This window comes from Betta splendens, chromosome 4 (assembly GCF_900634795.4).
Source record: "Betta splendens chromosome 4, fBetSpl5.4, whole genome shotgun sequence".
Lineage (NCBI taxonomy): Eukaryota > Metazoa > Chordata > Actinopteri > Anabantiformes > Osphronemidae > Betta > Betta splendens.
In genome coordinates, this window is record NC_040884.2 from 26,782,376 (window position 1) to 26,802,634 (window position 20,259).

Consider the following 20,259-nt stretch of genomic DNA (forward strand, 5'->3'; position numbering starts at 1 on the left):
AGACATGTTAAAGCTTAAATGGCATAATTCTATCTCCTTTTCTTTTTTTAGTGTTATTGTTGTTGTTGTTGTTGTTGTTGTTGTTGTTTATCATTTTTTCTACGGATCGTTTACTACCCTGCGATGTCGTCATCGATCCACGTGGAGGCGATGCTACTCCATAGCTAATGCTCGCCGTGCTAGAGCAAACCAAACTCTACTAAAATTGCCATGAATTAATAACTTATAAATGCATATGCAATGCAAAAATACATGCAAGTCTTTCAGAGTTTTACAGAGAAACATACGTTACATAGTTTCATGCAACTATAAATTCTCAAAATTAAATATCTCGAGTTTGTTTTCGAGGATCCCTGTCAGGATAAAGACTTCATCGAACCCCTTTCGCTTCATTTATTCGTATAATAAAATTCACATGTATTCAGCACGGGTTAACTATACGTGTTAAACACTGTAATTACTAAATAATAAACGTAAGCTTGTGTTTAATTCTTGAAAATACTGTAAAAATATTTTTACGTATTATAAAACACACGCTGTTTTTCTTAAATGAAAAACTATATAAAGCATATTTAGAAAGAATAACATGTGAGATTTAGCCTGTAAGTGCTTCAGGCTCTTTCTGTGCTGGCAGTAGCTGTATTTATATGTTACGGTGACATAGATGGTTTGATGCCGCATTCAGTACAATAAAAATCCCAAATAGTCTGATTAATGATACAATCATACATGGAAGTAAACCCCGCCCTCTGGGGTATTTTTGTATGTTTTCTACCGCTGGGAACACAAATCGCTGTTTCATGCATATTGTTGTTGGGTGGTCCTTGAGCAGTTACGCTTCGTTTACGATATTTCCCACTGCGCTTGAACACAGCAAAAAGCTCCCGGTGACGGAGCTGAAGCAGAAAAGCGGCAGGGAGCTGCCAGCATCGCTTCATACCGTCGGAGGACAGAAGAGGTATAAAATTTGGGTTCATCTAGACAGATTCATGTTAATACACAGATCCGGTATTGTTTTGTAAATGACGCCCTACTCTGAATATGGCAGCGTAGCTGTCTGGCATAGTAAAATTTGACATTAGGGTGTATTGCTTCATTAGCTAGCTTGGAGATAGCATAGTGGCGCTAGCCCGCTATAGACGTTCTCTGTAGTAGGGGCTAGCTCGGCTAGCTCTGCTAACCTTGTCTTAATGCTACTGTTAGCTTGCCGGTTAGCGTACTGTGTCATCTTAAAACAAACCGTCATCATATCATCTTTCTAACCCATGCATCCCGAGTGTTCGTATGAGTATAATGGGAATTGTGCAATCATGTCTATAAAGTGCGGTTAACGTTGGCTGTTAGCTCCTGAATGTGTTGCTCCTATGATAATTTGACAGCTCCGTGTCAGTGGAGATATGGAGACGCCGGGCAGGATAGCAACCACACCGGACGCCCTGGACTTTACCGTGGAGAACGTTGAGAAGGTGAGTTTTGCGCCGGCCCTACAGCGACTAAGTGTGGGGTTAGATTTTTTAGATGAGGTACGTCGATTTAAAACTGAGCCGAAAGATATGTGCTTAGCATTCACAAAATGAAGAAAATACGATTATATACTCTTTTGCTTTAGAGAGATACTGTCCCTGGCTAGCTGTCTGTTTTATGCCTGTTGGAATAACAGGTTGCAACCCCCCAGGTTTGTGGTTCTGTGCCATCTCTGCTGTTGCAAAACTCCAGTCGGGGTCTTGTTTTTCTCAGTTGGTTTAGCTGTGTGTGTGTGTGTGTGTGTGTGTGTGTGTGTGTGTGTGTGTGTGTGTGTGTGTGTGTGTGTGTGTGTGTGCGCGCGTGTGTCCTTGCTTGGCAGGATTGACCGTGGCTGCCAGTGTGCTCTGATGATTTCTGTGGCCAATGACTCGGTCATGAGAAGATGGGTGGGGAGACAATAGGGAGGAGGGAGGGAGTGATGTAGTCCCGTGGATGTGATGAGGGGTGGGATAAGGTCGATGTCTGTGGCAGATCCAGTAAGGAGGAAAGATGGTGAGTAGCCTGGCGATGCGGCAGATATGATTAGAGGCAGGTATGAAGGAGAGGAACACATTCCTGTGGGAGACATGGCTGTTGAAATTCTGGTATAATAAAAGAGGAGAATAATAAACAGTGAAGCAGAATCTGTCACCCTGGTGATAATCTCTGCTTTCATTTGTTCATTTTTCATTTCTGTGGTTGGAGAGATGGTTTCTGAGGATGCATTGTTTTATAGTTTGGTGGTGAAAAATAAAAACTCTGATTTTCTTACATACTATTTGTAATGCATAGTGAATGTGTGCATATGTTAATGTAATTAATGTAATAAGTATAGTATATATAAGTACATTCTATACATATTATTATTATTTTTTATTTTTTATTTTTAGGTCGTTTATTTAAATGCCATCCGCACCCAGTCTTCTCTGAATAGGTCAGTAGCATTAGTCATCTGATTAACTGCTAAAACATGACAAATAGCATCTCAAGAATGATCTGAAATTATTTCCTGTGCAGGCTGAGTACTTTTGTAATTACAGTCATCTAGCACTTCAAAACTAACGAGGCAATGCTTCTTTTTTTTCTCTCATTCTTCTATTACGCCTAGATATTTTATATCGGATGAGATATTTGCAATTAAATGCTATTCCTATGCTAAATGCCACTTGTCTGTGTACCTAAAGGGATGGGTGTTAGGGTGTGTCTGCATCAGACCACCACCTTAATGTTTATGCTCTAAGAAGAAGTGGTGTTGTTTACCACACCGTACCAACAACAAGTAAGCAGAAATAGACACGCCAAAAACAGAAAAAAATCAGTAGACAATAAAATAGTGCTCTTCATGAGATGATGAAAGGAAAAATTCTCACTGAAAAGGAAACAAAAAAATAAATAAACATCAGTACAAAATAGTCACTTTGTACAACAGTATGCGGTGGAGATCCTGGCCCAGTATTTATGTCCAGTATGCCCAATAGAAAGTCCTTTGTTCCGTCTTGGGTCTCTGAAACAAAGTACCATGTTGTCAGTATCCTTATGTGTATAATGAATGGGGTTGCATACTGCCTTAAACTTCCGCTCATCTGCAATTAGTACAAATTCATTATCCACCAAGCAAGGAAATTTAAAGCGCTGGCTTTACATTTGGCTTTTAAAAAGAACAGCTATTGTACATCTGTATACCCATTTTTTCCATTAGGGGTGTAAACCCTGTGCCACCAGAAAGAAATACAGCACAGTACTGGGTCAGCATCTTGTTCAAGGGCACATGGACAGGACTGTTCTTTTTGTTACTATTACTTCCACAATCATTAATCATCCAGATGCTGTCTATAGGATAGCATTTAGCCCCGAGGCTCTTATGCTTATGGTAGGAGGTAGGATGAGAGGAATTACATGCGTCCTGAGAAACGTATTTTTGTTTTTTTTTTCAGTTATGTTAGCAGACCATTAATTCTGTGACTGTAGGCGGTTGCTCATTAGTAATAGAAAATTGTCCATGTAACTGACCTTTCCATATTTGGGTTTATTTGCTGAGATTTTATCACTATTGGCAACATGTTATTCCTAATTTCCGTCTCTGCTGTGCTGTCAACAACCACCTACGCACATTCTCACCCAAACTATTTTTCTTTGTTCCCTCATTAATCCTTATTCCTCTGCACGTCTTTGAGTCTTACAGCTAGAGGACTCTTTGTGTGTGTTGATGGGTCAGTGCTGTGATGGCACCTTCTGCAGCAGTGCGGCGCCATCGCTGTGATGACTTTGAATGTGACTCTGTAGTGACCAGATGGCTCAGAAACATAGTGAGCCTATGGGAGAGAGATGCTGTTGCGTGCGTGTGCGTGCGTGCGTGTGTGTGTGTGTGCGCGCGTGTGCGTGCTGACATAATTATATGGGAATGTGATATACAAGCTACAGTAGCATTTAAAAAGATGTACCACGTTTCAAATTCTAGATCTAAGATCCTTACTTTTACTTTTATTATAAAAATAAAAATAAAAACACAAGGTTGAAGGATATTTACTTCTTTGCCAATTATGTGATTGTTTTATTCTGACTTGCTTGAATCAGCATTGTTTTGTTGACGTCACTCACGTTCTTCCCGCCTGGAGAGAGAAGTGCACACAAGCATATACCAGCTAGAGAAAATCCATGGATATGTGTGAGCAGATGGTGAATGTCTCCAGCTGATTCATTTTTTTCCACTTGCATTCATCTCTCTTCTCCTGCTGAAAGTGAACGAGAGAGGAGGCTGGTGACCTTTGACACTGTCTGCCAAACAGGTGGTGCACACAGGTTCCAACCATCTGTAGGTACAGTTAGTTGTTTCTGCTGCAAATAATGCCTTTTCTCCGGGTGTTCAAGCATTCAGCTTGTTTTAAGTACCAATTAATAATGGATAATTACAGTTAGTTAGTGGGGATGTCTGGCGTTATATCGGGGATGAGACAGGTGGTGCGTCTTTGTGTGAAGATTAAAGCAGCAAAATGAACAGGCTGTTTAGTGTTGGGCTTTGATTATAAACCTGGAAAGGACAGACATGCACAGACACAGACAAGATGTTGTTTGGTATTGGAGACATCTGAAATCACACAGTTAACCGTGGTATCAATATACTGTTCTGCTGCTTTTGAACTTGATATTATAGATTTGTTTGCAGAAAGGGCAACGTGTAGCCAAGGAACAAAAGAAAGTCTTTTCATAAATATGTGAAAATAAACTAGAGAAAGACCTTTTTAAACTATTCCGCTCTGGCATGAAGGTTTTCAATTTAATGTCTTTTACACTTCTGAGAAAATACCTCAAAGTAAACCATCCAGACACCACAACCTCTACCAGAAGCATTTAAAGCCACATGCATACTGTATTTTTAGTATATGCACAGCAAACAAACGGCACTTGAACACCCAAACACATTCAGGGTCTCTTGGGGGTGAAAACCACCTGAGACTCTGCTTCCAGTAGGCATTGACACCCTGTTGATGTTTTTCTCCATAGCTATAATTTCATCATCACAGCTTGTGGCCCACCATGATTTGGACTATATACTATAGATTATATTGTATAATATTGTTTAGTTGGTGATTGAGAGCTAAGGCATAGAATGAAATTGGATGGACAGTTTCTGCTGGAGGGGCGTGAGTAGAGGGAGTAAAATCAGTGTAAAGAAAGAGGAATGAGTGGCTGATGGTGGAGGAATTGATGTGAGCAGGCTTCAGGGTAAAAGAATAGGCTCAGAAGCTCACTGGATGTTTTTTTTTGGCCTGTGTTGCTTGCCATACACTTAGTTCTGTCTGCCAGCGGTTTTGGTTCAGTGAGCATGCACATGTGTTTGTTTCCTTTGTGAGAGGAAGAGTTAAAAAATGGCTTTTAAGAACAGGGTAGAAGAACAGAAAGAGTAGTGCCCCAACCTGTCTTCTGGCACTGCTAGCATTCAAGTGTCTGTTTAATTAATGTCCGCATTTCCTCTTCTCTTATGTCCTTCCCTTACGCTTATCATTTACCCCCTTTCTCGTTGGATTGCTCTTTCTTATTCTCCCTGCTCTCATGTACTTAAATTACTCAGCTGTACTTGAAAGAGTGCCATTTTCAGGTCATTGCTTTCTCCATTGTTGTGAATTTCAAGATCAGTTGTGCAGTGTGTTTGTGTTTGCCAGTTTGCGAGTGGGAAAATATGTTTTTCTCTCTTAATGTGACCAGATCTTTCCATCAAACAAAAGTTGTGGGCTGTGTTTGTCTGGCAGACAGTCTGTTATCTCTGACACACACACCATTGCCAGTGTGTTGAGTATAGTCAGCTGCATTTCTCACATGAACAGTTGTAAAAAGTTGGTTAAGCAGTTGCATTTGTCTTTTCCTCAGTTTTTTGTCTCTTTCATTTCTCCACAGGCCCTTCACCAGTTGTACTATGATCCCAATATAGAAAACAAGAATCTGGCCCAGAAATGGCTGATGCAGGCCCAGGTCTCGCCTCAGGCCTGGCAGTTTTGCTGGGCCCTACTCAATCCAGATAAGGTACACTCTACATAATCACACTTCACTTCGCATAATAACACACACAAAGCATTTAGCATAATTTGGATCTATCTCGTCATGTCCCACAGGTGCCAGAGATCCAGTACTTTGGCGCTAGTGCTCTTCACACAAAGATATCTCGTTACTGGTCAGACATTCCCACAGACCAGTATGAGTCTCTGAAGACCCAGCTGTTCTCCCAGATTGCCTGCTTCTCCTCCGGCTCCAAGATGGTGCTCACCCGGTTGTGCGTGGCCCTTGCCTCTTTGGCGCTCAACACAATGCCCGAGGCCTGGCCAGGTGCAGTGGCAGAGATGGTGCGGGTGTTTCAGGAGGAGGGAGGAGGGGTGGATGGACGGGCACGCTGCCTGGCGTTGCTGGAGCTGCTCACCGTGCTGCCTGAGGAGTTCCAGACGAGCCGTCTGCCACAGTACCGGAAGGGACAGGTACAGGTACCATCTACTACGCCTACACCTACCATTTGCAGGTGCTGATGGCTAACTGCAAATGACATTTACTGATTTAGTTTGTCCTAACGTATTTATCAGTACATATGAGAGCTCATTTATGATTGATTAACGACCAAAATGTGTCATAGATAGTACTAAACTAAACCTGTCAGATGTTAGATATGCTGCTACAATAAAATATAAAATAAAATAAAAATAAATAAAAAAAATTTATAAAATAAAAAACAAGGTATTGTCTAACTGGTATTGGAATAAATCATTATATTGGCGACTGCACTCATTGAGAACCAAACACAGTGCAGTAGGACATACAGTATTACATTAGACATACAGTTGCGGTCTGAGCCTTGTTATCCTCTTCACTCCAGGTTCGGGGTGCCCTTGGCCGAGAGTGGGGGTCAGTGTGCCCCTTGCTGCAGCAACTGCTGCGACGAACGGACAGCCCCGGAGCAGTGAAAGCTCGCGTGCTGCGCTGCTTGTCATCGTGGGTTCTGCTCGACGTGCCCCTCAGCGAAAGCGAAGGGCTGGTGCACGACTGCTTCAGTGCCCTGCCTGACCCCGAGCTCTTTGACACGGCAGTGGAGGCAATAGTAAACGCCATCTCACAGCCCGACTCCCAAAGGTGTGTACAAATGTGTGCCAAGGTTGCGCTCACACATGAATGTTATAGCAGAAAGCAGGCAGGAAGAATTGGCGATAACTATGGCATGAAAGCTTGTTATGTTAGTGCGTGTCTAGTGGGAGGAAAAAAATTCCCTTTGGCCAAGGGCAGGAAACAGTCAGGGTGGGCACTGGAAGGGCAACAAGAAGAACTGGAGAGAAGGAGGGAGCGATTCACACAGGGCAAGTTGACAGCTAGGGGGAGGAGAGCAGCATTTCTCGGTTGGCTGGCGTTGCTATGGTTACAGAGCTGGGGAGAGATGTCATCATGCCCTGGTTGATTCATATATGGCAGGCACCCATTACCCCTCCCCTGGAGAGAGGAAGGGGGTGAGGGAGGGGTGACGGGCCATTGCAGGGAGAATAAAAGGTGCTTAGAGAAGCAGAAGGACAGAGGAAGGTGTGGAAGCATGTAAGAATGAAAGACTTTTCATCCATACCTCTACACTACTTCAGAGACTGGGGGGGGGGGGTCGCTGCTGACAAGTCAGTTTAAGCAAAAATGATCCCGAGCAGATGGTGCAGAGAGGATAAATAAGGAGTTACAAGTACAGTAGAGCATCCTTTAGTCTCAGGGTTGCTGTGCTCTAGAATGAATTACATCAGTTAGAAATGGGCTTCACAGATTTATTTTCCAAACACCATTTTTTACACTTTACACCTCCTCTAGTATTTGAATAATAAATTACTCCCCTTTTGTTTTTGGCCATTTTTAAAGTCTCATTAGTGGTATCATGTTGTTTGGTCTTGGTTTTGTGGCTGGGCCCAAAGGCTAGAAGGACTATCTGTTCGAAAGCGAGGCTTGTTTCTGTAGATTCTTTAGCCTTTATTTATTTTATCTATTTTCCGCTGTTTCATTCTGCTCCTTTCCCCTTTTTGTTCTCTCACCATCACTACTAAGCCCTCCTCCCCTGTCTCTTGTTCTCTCTCTGTTCAAACACATTATAGTCAACTCATCTGGGGGGATGCTATTGGTCCAGCTGCATCCTGTTGCCAGGCAACACATTTCCCCTGTCTCAAAGTGTTGCAGTAATTGCAGAGGGGATCAGAGGTGGGGAGAGGGAGGTGGGGGGGAGGAGTCAGGAAGGAGGTAGAAAGTGTATAACAGAAGGGCAGAAAGCTAAAGAGGAGACTGCAGCAGATAGTCTCAGAGGAATTTTCAGAATGCCATTTCTTATTAGGGAAATTGGGAAACACACACAAATCCACTCTGTCCTTTTTTATCGTATCACAGACAAACGAAGTCCTCTTGTGCAGAGCTAAGAGTGCATGACCTGAATCTGCAAAGCACCTTGTTAAAAATGAATGATCTTTTGAGTGCATGAGTAAAGTCTGCCATTTACAGAACTACACACACACACACACACACACACACACAGTCACTCAGAGGTAAGTCGGCCCTCCATTGCTCTCAGAGCTACTCTGATAACCAAACAAGATGATGTAGACTAATACTCACACAGGTACAGACTTAGATGGAGGCCAGATTCATACACATCACATGTCGGCAGGGTGGAGCTTTCTCCAGAGAAGACTGAGTAAGTGCCGGCTGCTGAGTAGGGGGCTGGGCTTCATGATGCAGGACCATAGATCAGTTTCCTGAGCTCACAAGAGGACCTGAGGGAAATTAGGATAGGGAATGTTTCCCAGAATCACAGCGGAAGATGCATTTAACCTGCAGAGCAGAGGATGCACATCAGCATAATTTTCTTATACAGAAATACTCACCCAGATAATCAGTAAACAAACAAAAGCCAAAATGCCAAACATTTTTCTGTTTTCTGATTTTACAGTTTGTTTTTCTCTCATTAAAGACAAAAAAATTATTCATATTTATTTGTTGGTAAATCAGTGTCCAGAAATTGCAGGATCAGTGGTTAAAGTGTCCTTGGGCAACACACTGAACAAAAGAATAAGCACATGAACTGATAATGGACGAAAGGATTTGGTTTCTCATAATCCTACATTAGATGCTCATAGATAACCCATAGTATGTGGTATGTTCTCTGTAGAGTGTACTGTACAACCTTTTATTCACCAAAGCACTGCCAGCACACCACAAAGGCCCCCTGCGGCTGACATGCATGAAATATGGTTTACGTTTATAGCAGACTTGCATGCGCATGATCTCCTTTTGTGACATTCAGCCTCACGCACATACGCACAGCCTTCATCTCCAAATGTCACCCCTTCATTTGCAGTGATTAGGAATGACAGGAGAGCGCTGTCTGATGTTGTCACATGAGCAGATCTGGGCCTGTGATGCAGAGTGTGTCTGAGCGTACTCGTGTGTGAGCTAGCGTGTGTTAGCACATGCTTGTGTATTAACCAGACTGAGGTGGCGGCTAACACAGCAGGAAGAAGACACAATAATAATCGACAGCAGCTCGTCTCTGAGCAGGAGCTTTGTATAGATTTTCTGGTTCCCTGGTAGATAGTGGGTTTGGTGGGTGTGCTGGTGGTTAGACTAAGAAAGAGCACCAATAAATCTATCTGTCCCAGCTTTGAGTCAGTTTGTATGTAACACTGAGGGCTCACTGGCTGTCCATGCGATGCTCTTCTTCCCTGCACATGCTGTGTCTGGTATGAAGTCAAACTCAACGCTCAACTGTCACTTCGAACGTTTTTGTGTTTCTTGGTTTTAGATATGTCAACACTTTACTGAAGCTGGTTCCTCAAGTGCTGGCTCTCCAGGACCAGCTCAGAGAGGCTGTTCAGAATGGAGACATGGAGACCTGTCATGGCATCTGCCGGATCGCTGTCACACTGGGAGAGAACCACTCCAGGTGTGTGGTGTTGGTTTGTTCTTTATCAATAAATGTCTTGTAGTGCATTTATCAATATAATATCTAAATGTAAAATAATTATTATTCCATTTTGTAAAGGAAACACATTATTTAGTCCTATTGAAAACACAACCATGCAGTCTTCTGTTGAGTGTGTAGTTTCTACTTCTACCAGTCCTTCTGAGTGCGTGACTAAACCAACCCATTCCCTTGTACTGTCTTCCCTTTCCAGGACTCTTTTGGAGCAGGTAGATCACTGGCAGAGCTTCCTGGCTCTAGTCAATATGATCATGTTTTGTACAGGCATCCCTGGCCACTACCCAGTCAATGAGACCACCAGCTCCCTCACACTCACCTTCTGGTACACACTACAAGTAAGTCAAATGCAGTCTGGTATAATTTTGCACTTAACCTAAAATAAATATAACGTTATTATACTTTGACAAAGTCAGTCAGTGTTTCAAATACAGTGGATGAAAGCTTTATATGGGTGAGTGAGTGCTTTTTTGGAGAAACAGTAAAACAGATGCTTTTTAGTCTGTAAAGTGCAACCGCAGACAAATGTTGATGTTGTTGATGTCCTTTAATTTTCAGGACGAAATTATGTCGTTTGAGTCCGATAAGCAGGCAGTGTATCTGCAGGTGTACAGGCCTGTTTATTTCCAGTTGGTGGACGTGCTCCTACACAAAGCCCAGTTTCCGTCTGACCAAGAGTATGCATCCTGGTCCTCCGATGAGAAAGAGCAGTTCAGAATCTACAGGTTTGTGTGTGCGCGTTTCTATGCCTGACCCTTTGTCTTTATATTGTGCAGTGCTGGCCTGATTCTGCAGTGCACTCTTTGTGCACGTCTCTACAAGAGCTTGCATGTCTCACAAAATTACTTGCTGACGGGATGATTGGTCAGCAAGTGACTGTGTTTGTCTCGCATTTACTCTCAGTGGACTGACAGCTGAGAAGGCAGATCCTTTTTGGCAAAGCTAGTAACACACAAGGTTTCAAAACTGCATAGCCCTAAAAACTGTCTTTGCATGTCTGTCTTCAGGGTGGATATCTCTGACACACTCATGTATGTGTATGAAATGCTGGGAGCAGAGCTGCTGAGTAACCTCTATGATAAACTGGGCAGACTGTTGACTAATGCAGAGCAGCCCACATCATGGCAGGTGGGTGAGACAGACTCATATCGTAGACAAGCAAGGAGAAAATGTGAACAGGGTTGTTTGTCAATGTTCATGGCACAGATGCGATCTTTACCGCTAAAGCACTTTGTTAGTGTTTTCTGACGCTTTGTGGTTTCTCTTTCCGTTCAGCACACAGAGGCTTTGCTGTACGGTTTCCAGTCCATTGCGGAGACAATAGATGTGAATTACTCCGACGTCATTCCAGGACTGATTGGACTCATCCCTCGAATCAACATCAACAACATCCAGTTAGCAGACACAGTTATGTTCACAATAGGTGAGGCTTATCTCGTGTAGGACAGCACATTGTTGTGCTGAAGAAATCATTTTTGGTTGAGTAAATCTAATGGCTTCTCATTAAGTACCTAAACTGGCCGTCTCCCGCTAGGTGCGCTGGCTGAATGGTTGGCCGACCACCCAGTGATGCTCAGCAGTGTCTTACCTCTGGTACTACAGGCTTTAGGAAACCCAGACCTTTCTGTTTCTTCTGTCTCCACACTTAAGAAAATTTGCAGAGAATGCAAATATGACCTGCCACCGTACGCAACCAACATAGTAGCTGTCTCTCAGGTATGTGCGCACATGTTTACTGTAGATCTTGCTTGTTTAACATTTTTTTTTTTCTTTCAATACCAGAATTGTGATTCTAACTCTGTCGTTTTTTCAAGGAGGTCCTTATTAAGCAGATCCACAAGGTCAGTGTCTGTCTTCTCACATTCATCATTTCAGAAATTACTTTTAAACTGGAAACACTTTTATATGACTGATTGTGTTTTTGCAACCTATGCCGATAAAATCTGTGTGCTGTCCATACAGTAAAAAACTGCTTCCGATTGCTTGAACTGAAACTAAACCAGCACTTGTCACTTTGTGCAGACAAGTCAGTGTATGTGGCTGATGCAGGCCCTTGGCTTCCTTCTCTCTGCTCTCCCTGTGGAAGAAATCTTGAGAAACCTTCATTCGCTCATCACCCCCTACATTCAGCAACTGGAAAAGCTAGCAGATGAAACGGTGTGTATTAAACAAGCTCTTGCACATAAATACACACTTGGAGCAGCCACATTTGGATTTTAGCCAATAGGAGCAGGCTTTGTGTCTGTGTGGCAACATTGCAGTGGAACATTTCTCTGTGGGACCAGATTGGATCTGACCCTGCACCATAGGCTAGTGACTCACGTAGAAGCAGTGTACCAAAGAGACTCATCTATTCACACACACACACACACACACACACACACACACACACACACACACACACACACACACACACACACACACACACTCACACACCAGCATTATCATTTCAAAGCCTACAAAGTAAATAAGCAACCGGCAAAAACAAGATCCAGTTTCAAATGTCAGGTTTAACAAAGCCTGGATTTTCAGACTCCCAAGCTTTATATTTGTCCTGTTTTCTTTTTCTTCAATCAGGAAGACCAAGGGTGGGGAAGAGTTGTCAGCTTAGATAAAGCATTTTATTTCTGTCTCCCTGTCCCTGTCTCACCTCTCCACTCCCCACACAGCGCACACATGCAGGCGCACACTGTCTCATCTAGCCTTCAACTTCCTCTATCTGTTTTTTTTTCCTGTCTAGCTTTCTGGTGTATCTACATTACATCAGACTAGGAAATCAGGTGCTGTCAGGAGCCAGACAAATGGTGGCACCTAGTGGGGAGCTTTAGGTCACATTACATCAGCTGAGATGTGTGACGAGACCCTCTGTCAAAAGTTAACATGCAGTAATGTTGTTGTAGGATTAGTGTAATATCAGGTTTCTAGATGCAATAATGCACACAATTATGTAAAGCACGCTAAATGTCAGATATAATGTAGCATCTTACACAGGTGGATTTGGTTGTATTTTTGCACATTCCCAACTAAAACCTTATCTTTATTCTACTTGTTTCTCATTCATCCCCTCCCCAGCCTAATCCCTCTAATAAGTTAGCAATCATTCACATACTGGGGCTGCTCTCCAACCTGTTCACGACACTCGACATCAGCAAACAGGACGATGAATCAGCAGAGGGCTCGGCACCACCTGTCAAAACAGCCCCACCTCCACCCGGACCAAACCCGGTCAGTCACTACACACTATTGTCTTTTTACCAAGTAGGAAAACTTCTGATCTGAATACATCCACTCTCCTGTCACCCAGCCATCACCAAAGTAGCCTTATATCTGGTAGTTGAGTCATGTTAGGTCAGGGCAGTGTCCTTTAACTTCCAGATCTAACCTAAATCTACAAACTGTCAAAATACGAGTTTAAATTTTTGCTTTTGTTTATTTTAATTAACATCTGTGTTTAAGTAGTGTTTAAATTTATATAAATGTACTTGTTTGTTTCAGGTGGTAGTGGTTTTGCAGCAAGTCTTTGCTCTCATACAGACAGTACTCAGCAAGTGGCTCAATGACTCACAGGTTGTGGAGGTAAGTTGTGAACACGTGTGACCATACACTGTCAAACCTTCTTGCAAATTTGTCCACCTATAATAAAGACGTGATCAACTCCCAGGCGGTCTGTGCCATCTTTGAGAAATCGGTGAAGACTCTGCTTCATGATTTTGCTCCCATGGTGTCTCAGCTAAGTGAGATGCTGGGTCAGATGTACAGTACAATTCCACAGGCCTCAGCCCTTGACCTCACACGACAGGTACACACATCTGCACACACACTGGGACATTTATATCTTTCATTAATACTGTGTGGTTCCATGTAGAGACACTTGAGCTTTGATTAGATTAAATGAACTACGTAATAGGCTTTGCACCAATAAGTCCAAGGCTTCATTGTCAAATGTTACTATTAGCCAGCATTTTCTAGACCAAATAATTAAAGAAAATGAAATTTTATAATTTTGTTTTCATAGTATCTGAAGTAAAATTTAAAGATTATTAGTATTAAGATTATTAGTAAAGATTCAATATCAGAACAATATTCTTGGTCTTGCTTCTGCATCAACAGCATGTTCCTTCTCAACAGTCAAACAAATTTTAACATGCAGGTAAAAGCTTGTGAGTGTTTGACTTCAAATCCCACTGTTTCAGATGGTGCATATCTTTGCCAGTGAGACAGACCACTTCCCACCCATCAAGGCTCTGTTTGAGCTGGTTACCTCAGTAACTCTGTCTATCTTCCAGCAAGGTAGGTGGTCCAGCAGGGGCGAGAGCATGAATACTGTCAGCTGCTCAAATCAGTGGTATACTGTATACATTAGGTTCCAGATCATATTTAGACACACAAATGTTAACAAGCTGCTTTGTCTGCTTTATGTTTTGAAGAGCTCTCAAAGTTTTAAGTTTTCAGAGCATTGCAGACAATAATGCAACATATGAAAATAAACAATGTTACATGTTGATCTTCTTAGTTTTTATGTATTTTTATGATTGCTTATATTTTAAAAATGATGGATGAATTCAATGTGTCAGTGTTTGACTGCATGAATATTATGTCTGTAATGCAAAGTGTTCACAGTCAATCAGATTCTTCATCGTTTGAGTGATCCCAGATGATAGACTAATCTCCTTATTTTCACTTAATGTAACATGGACATTAGTGACATTATGTAATTGAGTTCATTACACTTGACATAGAGTACTTGTACCAGGACTGTGTGCTGCTCCTCCTCCCTTTGTGTTGTCCCGTTTTTCCTCTCTTCCTTTCCTGCTTTGACTGGTTAAGTAATGGCTGCCTCTCCTCCTGCCTTTAAACTTTTTCCTTTCTGACCAGGTGTCCCTCAAAAGACAGTATCAGTACAGCATATGGTCACAGCACAGACACCGCCACCCTATTCAGGTGGCAGACACATAACATAGCAGGGCGTCCAGCTGCATACGGTTACAGCCGTCTGAATGAGCCCTGCACTCTCTCTAGGGGTTGTGTGTGATGTTTGGAGTCTGGGAACAGCTAAAGCTGGGCGCTCACTACACATTTGGAACAAGTTTGCTCTGTTCTTCTACATAAATCGTGTTTAATTGTGCATTGTGTACAATCTGTGATACATTTAAAAGTCTTGTAGTCTGTGTCCAGCACATGGGAGGTAGTGAACCATCAGAATCTGTCCTAATCTTTTTTGTGTTACTTTATACTGGTGGCCGTGGGTTCACTTTTTAAGGGGCTCCTATTGGCCAGTTCTGAACGCTCCTTTAATGATCACCACTTCCTCTGAGGCCCTTAATTGAATCTGAGAGGAGATATGTTTGTTGTTGTTCGATTAGAACGATGTCAGCCCATGTTTCATGGGAAGGAGGTGAAAGGGGGCTTTTTTAGGTTTGGTGCCCCTTTTTAGTCCAAACTGTAACAGTAACAGAGGTGCCTCCTGGGTTCCCACTCCAAACCCACTTTTGTTTCTTTAGGTATGTTCTTTTTCTCTCGTTACTTCTTCCTTTTTTTTCTTCAAACAGACCCATGTCTTTGTCTTCTGCCTGTTTTTGTTTTTAGTTGGTCTGTTCTTCCAATACTCTGCTAAAGCTTCATATGCCCCCCTTCTCCCCCTTCGTTCCTTACTCACGTGTGAATTATTTCAAAGAGATATTTTTGAGTTCTCTTTTATTTCCACATGACTGTTGAATCTATTCAGTTGCTGTTTGTATATTATTCCTATTCTCTTATGATTTCTTAAGTTTCATCTTTATTATATTTTAGGACCCAGGGATCATCCTGATATTGTTGATTCATTTATGCAACTCCAAGCTCAGGTGTGTTTTTGGTTTCTTATTTCATTCACTTTGGGTTTCTCTCTCTCTTTCCCTCTTTTTCTAGTTTCTTCCTGTTTCTCTTTCTCTTCTCCTTCTCTGTACCTCTTTCTATTCTGTTACTGGGCTCCTAGGTGTCCCATCTCATAGGCGAGGCAGTGGAATGAAACGTGAGGGGAGGAGGGGGTGTTTGAAACTGGGACGCATGTCTCTTTGCAAACACTTGATTCTGCCAGTCACCTCACCACACAAACATAGTACTGACCTCATTTTATTTTTTCTTTTGTTGAACTTATTTATCATCATCTCATTCAGAGAAAACAGTCTGTAGACATGCACATAAAAGGTCTAACTTACAGTAAGTGTAATACACATTTCCAAGTGCTTCCAAATAACTACATTTTTTTAATATAAAGTCATCACCGGGGCACATTTGCTTCTTGCTATGCAACACACCCAGAGCTTGTGATGTTTTTACATTTTAGTTGACACAGTGCTTGTGGCAAGATGATATATATAACAGTGTCTGTATCAGCTTTGTGGTCCCAGGTGACTGGTTAGTTTCTGAGCCCAGTGCTCCTCTGAAGTCATTCCAGCCCAGAGCCAATCAAAGCCCAAATGAATTAATATTCAACTAATATTAATCAGTTCAAAATAAATTGGCTGATGGCTCCTCTGTCTTAGATTTTTGTCCCCTGTCTTCATTCTTCTTCCTTTGTTTTCTATCTTTGGATAGATCTGACCTTCATCTTTCTCCCTGTCCCTCTCTCCCTCTCTCCTCTCCTCCATCCTGAATGAGTTCATTATTACAAGATGAGTTGTGTTTCTCTTTATCTGCAGATGTTAATTACTTACACACTTCTGTTGCATATTCAATCCAGTCGACCAAAAGCAAGGAAAAAGTAATGTTTCAGACAAGATCGATTTCAACAAACAAAACCAAAATCATCATTGCCTTTAGTTTGACTTAAGTTTCCAATGATTTTAAAGTTTGATTTTTTGCAATTTGTTTGTTATACCTGCTGAGTTCTGCATTGGAGGATCTCTGTATGAGTTTGTACATAGTTGGCTTAAACATAAGGAAAGCACTATAGCCTGGTAGACAGATCTGGCCTCAGTCGTGTGTTGCTGTCAGATCCGGCTACCAGGCTGAGCCGATATTGTTCAGAGCAGTACCGTGAAGGAGCTTATGCAGTGGAATGTGGTGAAGCAGTACCGACTGGGTCAGCGCGACAGAATCATACTTCCTTTAATGCGTTTATCTGCTTCTCAGGCCCTCAAACGGAAGCCCGATTTGTTCTTGTCTGAGAGTCTTGATGTGAAAGCAGTGTTCCACTGTGGTAAGTTTGTGCATCGTCACTGCAAATATCAGCCTTTCACTACAAAGTAGGCAATGTTAGTGTTTGATGCCAGCCTTTTGAACGTTATTTGTGTTCATTTCTCCTTGTTCTACTTCTAGGAGTTCTGTCACTCAAATTTCCTGAAGCACCGACAGTCAAGTCGACATGCTTGTTCTTTGTAAGCACACACAAAACACACACGGCTTCTTTTATGAAACTGTCTTTGTATTACATGTACATTATTCATTTGGTTTCTTGCTGTGTCTTAGACTGAACTGTTACCCCACTGCTCAGATGTGCCTCCGTTGGCCAGAGTTGTGCAGGAGGATGGGAAACTATTAGTACAGGCTGTGCTGGAGGTGAGAATCGCCGCATCACAATTTACCCGTCACTTCACTGATGCCACGTTTCTTCTGTTCAGTAATTTAGTTGCTGATGTGAAATACCTCCTCCTCTCTCTCCAGGGCATTGGGGGTGGGGCATCTCGGAGCCTCATGGACCAATTTGCAGAAGTTCTTTTTAGTCTGAACAAGAATTGCTTTTCCCTTCTTGCTGTGTGGTTGAAGGAGGCACTGCAGCCTCCAGGGTTTCCGTCGTCACGGATCACAGTTGAACAGAAAGACAACTTTTCACAGCAGATACTCAGGTACACTGCCAGACATTTAATTATCAAACTACTGACTCCATCAGTCAGTAGGTTGATAATCTTTGCTGTTTTTCACATATGTTCTACAGTATACTGTATGTGATTTGGCTCTTGTTTTCCTCCATTATCATGCAGAGAGCGAGTCAACAAGAGGCGGGTGAAGGACATAGTGAAGGAGTTCACGCTACTGTGCAGAGGGCTTCATGGTACAGAGTACGCTGCTGAATACTGAAACTCTGCCTGTGAACTTTCACTTAGCTGTGACCTATGCCCTTGTTGGAAAACGGCTGGATGCCATGGCAACGCAGTTCTCTCAAATCTATCAGTGAAGTAATGATTGTAATGAAAACCCACCCAGCTACAGGACGAGACATGGAACCATTTCAGCACAGACCTGCCATAGGAAAAATGGACCAATATCAGAAAAGCCGGTGGCTTTCAGGAGCCTTTGATTTTCTTTCTCTTTTCTGGGAGTGATTGTTTTCTCTCTTCTCTCTACAATTTAAGGACCTTTTAGTTTGGAAGAACTTCCGGCAGCACTTCTAGCATGCTGCCTCACGCCGCCTTCTATCTCTGTCTTGTTCTGCCTTTCTAGATCTTCCCGTGGTTCCTAGATTGTTTCCTGGTGGTTTGCATCCATATGAAATGATAGTGGTATCGTACGTAGCTACTTGACATTATTTTTCAAAGTAAATCAGATTAATTATATAAATGTATATGTACACACATATAGAAAGATGGTGGCCATCAGTCCTGCTGCTGCTAAAGGGAAGGGAGACTCTGCAGGAAAATATACAATATTTACTCCCACTCATGCCTCTGCAGCCTCCCAATTGCCAAATTATCATTGAAATGGTTTGCGAATTTTCTCCCTTTTTGTTAGATATGCCTTGTAGGGGTTATGAGTGGAGACAAAAGGCAAAGATCATGTAACTTGGACTAGAACCAGTTCTGCTCTCTTGCCCAGCCCTTACATTGTGCATTGGGCTGTACCTCATGTATATACAGTACACATCCACCCAGTCATACTGCAGTCTCCTCTGTTTGTAGAGAGTGGTCTTTATGCAGTAGTCCTATAAATGAAGCAGGGCTGCCTAGTGTGATGGCTGTAAGGGAAACAGAATTATAGTAGCTAGCAGAGAGAGAGAGAGAGGGGCACCACTTGGGAGAGATTAAAGATCCTGATGTTGGATTGCTTAGTCACTGTAATCGTGCAAAAATATTAATCAAGTTGTGCATATTAACAGTTAATGCTGAACACTTCAGTGTATTTGAGTGTATGCGTGTGTTCATACCTGTATGTATGAGAGGCTGTGTGTGCACAAATGTATCTTTTTCAGCTTGTTCAGTGCACTTATATTGGACCTACAATACACATCAATAACTTCATTCTATCTTTTAATCAAAGAGCCTATTCTTTTCTTCACACCACAATCATTCAGACTATTACGCTGACCTTTCACCTCTCATCAACATCTGTTATGCTTTCTGGAATGACCAGCCAGCTATAATCACCGACTGGACTCATCCATTTTCTTTTACCTGACACCACCTACTGCTCTCAAAATGCTTGTGAACAGGACACACAAATTCTTTCGTTCATCTGGGTCGCTGTCTTGGAGAGGACCAAGAAGGATTAGAGTCCAGTATCTAAATGTCTCAGTGTTTGCAACAAGAATTACACGTAACGCTGTCATTTAGTGCTCATCCATCAGGTCAGCTTGCTTAGACGATGGGACGACTGTAAAATACACTGTTTATTAAATCAATTGGACAAGATGACCTCTAATAACCCTACTCAGCATTGAAATGTACTATGTGGTCTCTGATAAAACCTTATCTCAGTCTAATCCTTCTGTCTTATCCGAGGTGCCTGCAGACATGTAGCATGTATGTGTTTTGTGGGGGGGGGGGTGAAGGGTACAAATTTATTCAGTCTATAACACACCACAAGAAGATGGCATTTAGGCTGGATCAAGGAAGCAACTCTAGAGGGAGTGAGCTGCTCTGCGGAGCCTGATTTGAACTGTGAATGATTTGGACGTTCAACACTGATACTCAGCCTGTATTGTGGTCTGGCTCTGAGGAGAGAAAATAAAGCACTGTTTGTCACAGTTTGAAGAAAGTGTAGGAGGGGAGGGTAGTAAGAAATGTAAATTGTCTTTTTGTACCTTGGCTTTAATTTATTAAATATATCTAAGACTGCAACTCTGGAAGCACTTTCCTTTTTAAGTCCATAAAGACATATTGTCCACTGCAATAATTCAGGGTTTGTCCTAGTCATTATATATTTTCATTCATTTCGTTTAGATGAGCTAGAAATACAAAGACCTTTCACTTTTGACTCCGTAGCCAAACAATAAAATACTTATAATATTTTCTATTATCATTGGGGGAAATATGGCTCAAAGTGTCATGACATTAAGGAGACAGACACTACCTCCCGAACTACAAAGAGAC

At 42.2% G+C, this 20,259-nt stretch overlaps 1 protein-coding gene across 4 annotated transcripts; it reads left to right on the forward strand.

Moving 5' to 3' along the window:
* Positions 1-782: 782 nt before the first annotated feature.
* Positions 783-20,007, forward strand: LOC114853579 (importin-13-like). Of its 4 annotated transcripts, none has more exons than XM_029147120.3 (23): positions 789-958; positions 1,380-1,466; positions 5,896-6,021; positions 6,111-6,473; positions 6,860-7,113; positions 9,797-9,937; positions 10,170-10,311; positions 10,532-10,698; positions 10,981-11,101; positions 11,249-11,396; positions 11,508-11,689; positions 11,788-11,814; positions 11,996-12,130; positions 13,046-13,198; positions 13,469-13,549; positions 13,635-13,772; positions 14,167-14,263; positions 15,764-15,816; positions 17,087-17,153; positions 17,273-17,331; positions 17,423-17,512; positions 17,618-17,799; positions 17,935-20,007. In XM_029147120.3, exons 2-23 carry the CDS (start codon positions 1,398-1,400, stop codon positions 18,029-18,031), a joined length of 2,892 nt encoding a protein of 963 aa, XP_029002953.1. In that variant the 5' UTR covers positions 789-958; positions 1,380-1,397; the 3' UTR covers positions 18,032-20,007. The 4 variants fall into 4 exon arrangements, 3 of the variants coding, with proteins under 3 accessions (XP_029002953.1, XP_029002954.1, XP_040926281.1); XM_029147121.3 differs by having other exon boundaries at positions 790-958; positions 6,111-6,467; XM_041070347.2 differs by lacking the exon at positions 789-958 and adding an exon at positions 1,844-2,016.
* The last annotated feature ends 252 nt before the right edge of the window (positions 20,008-20,259 follow it).

Bases quoted from the DNA above. Each gene is read 5' to 3' on its own strand.
- LOC114853579 (XM_029147120.3), top strand. From the start codon at position 1,398: ATGGAGACGCCGGGCAGGATAGCAACCACACCGGACGCCCTGGACTTT. The intron at 6,022-6,110 runs GTACACTCTACA...CATGTCCCACAG, and splicing joins CCCTACTCAATCCAGATAAG to GTGCCAGAGATCCAGTACTT. The intron at 17,800-17,934 runs GTACACTGCCAG...ATTATCATGCAG, and splicing joins TTTTCACAGCAGATACTCAG to AGAGCGAGTCAACAAGAGGC.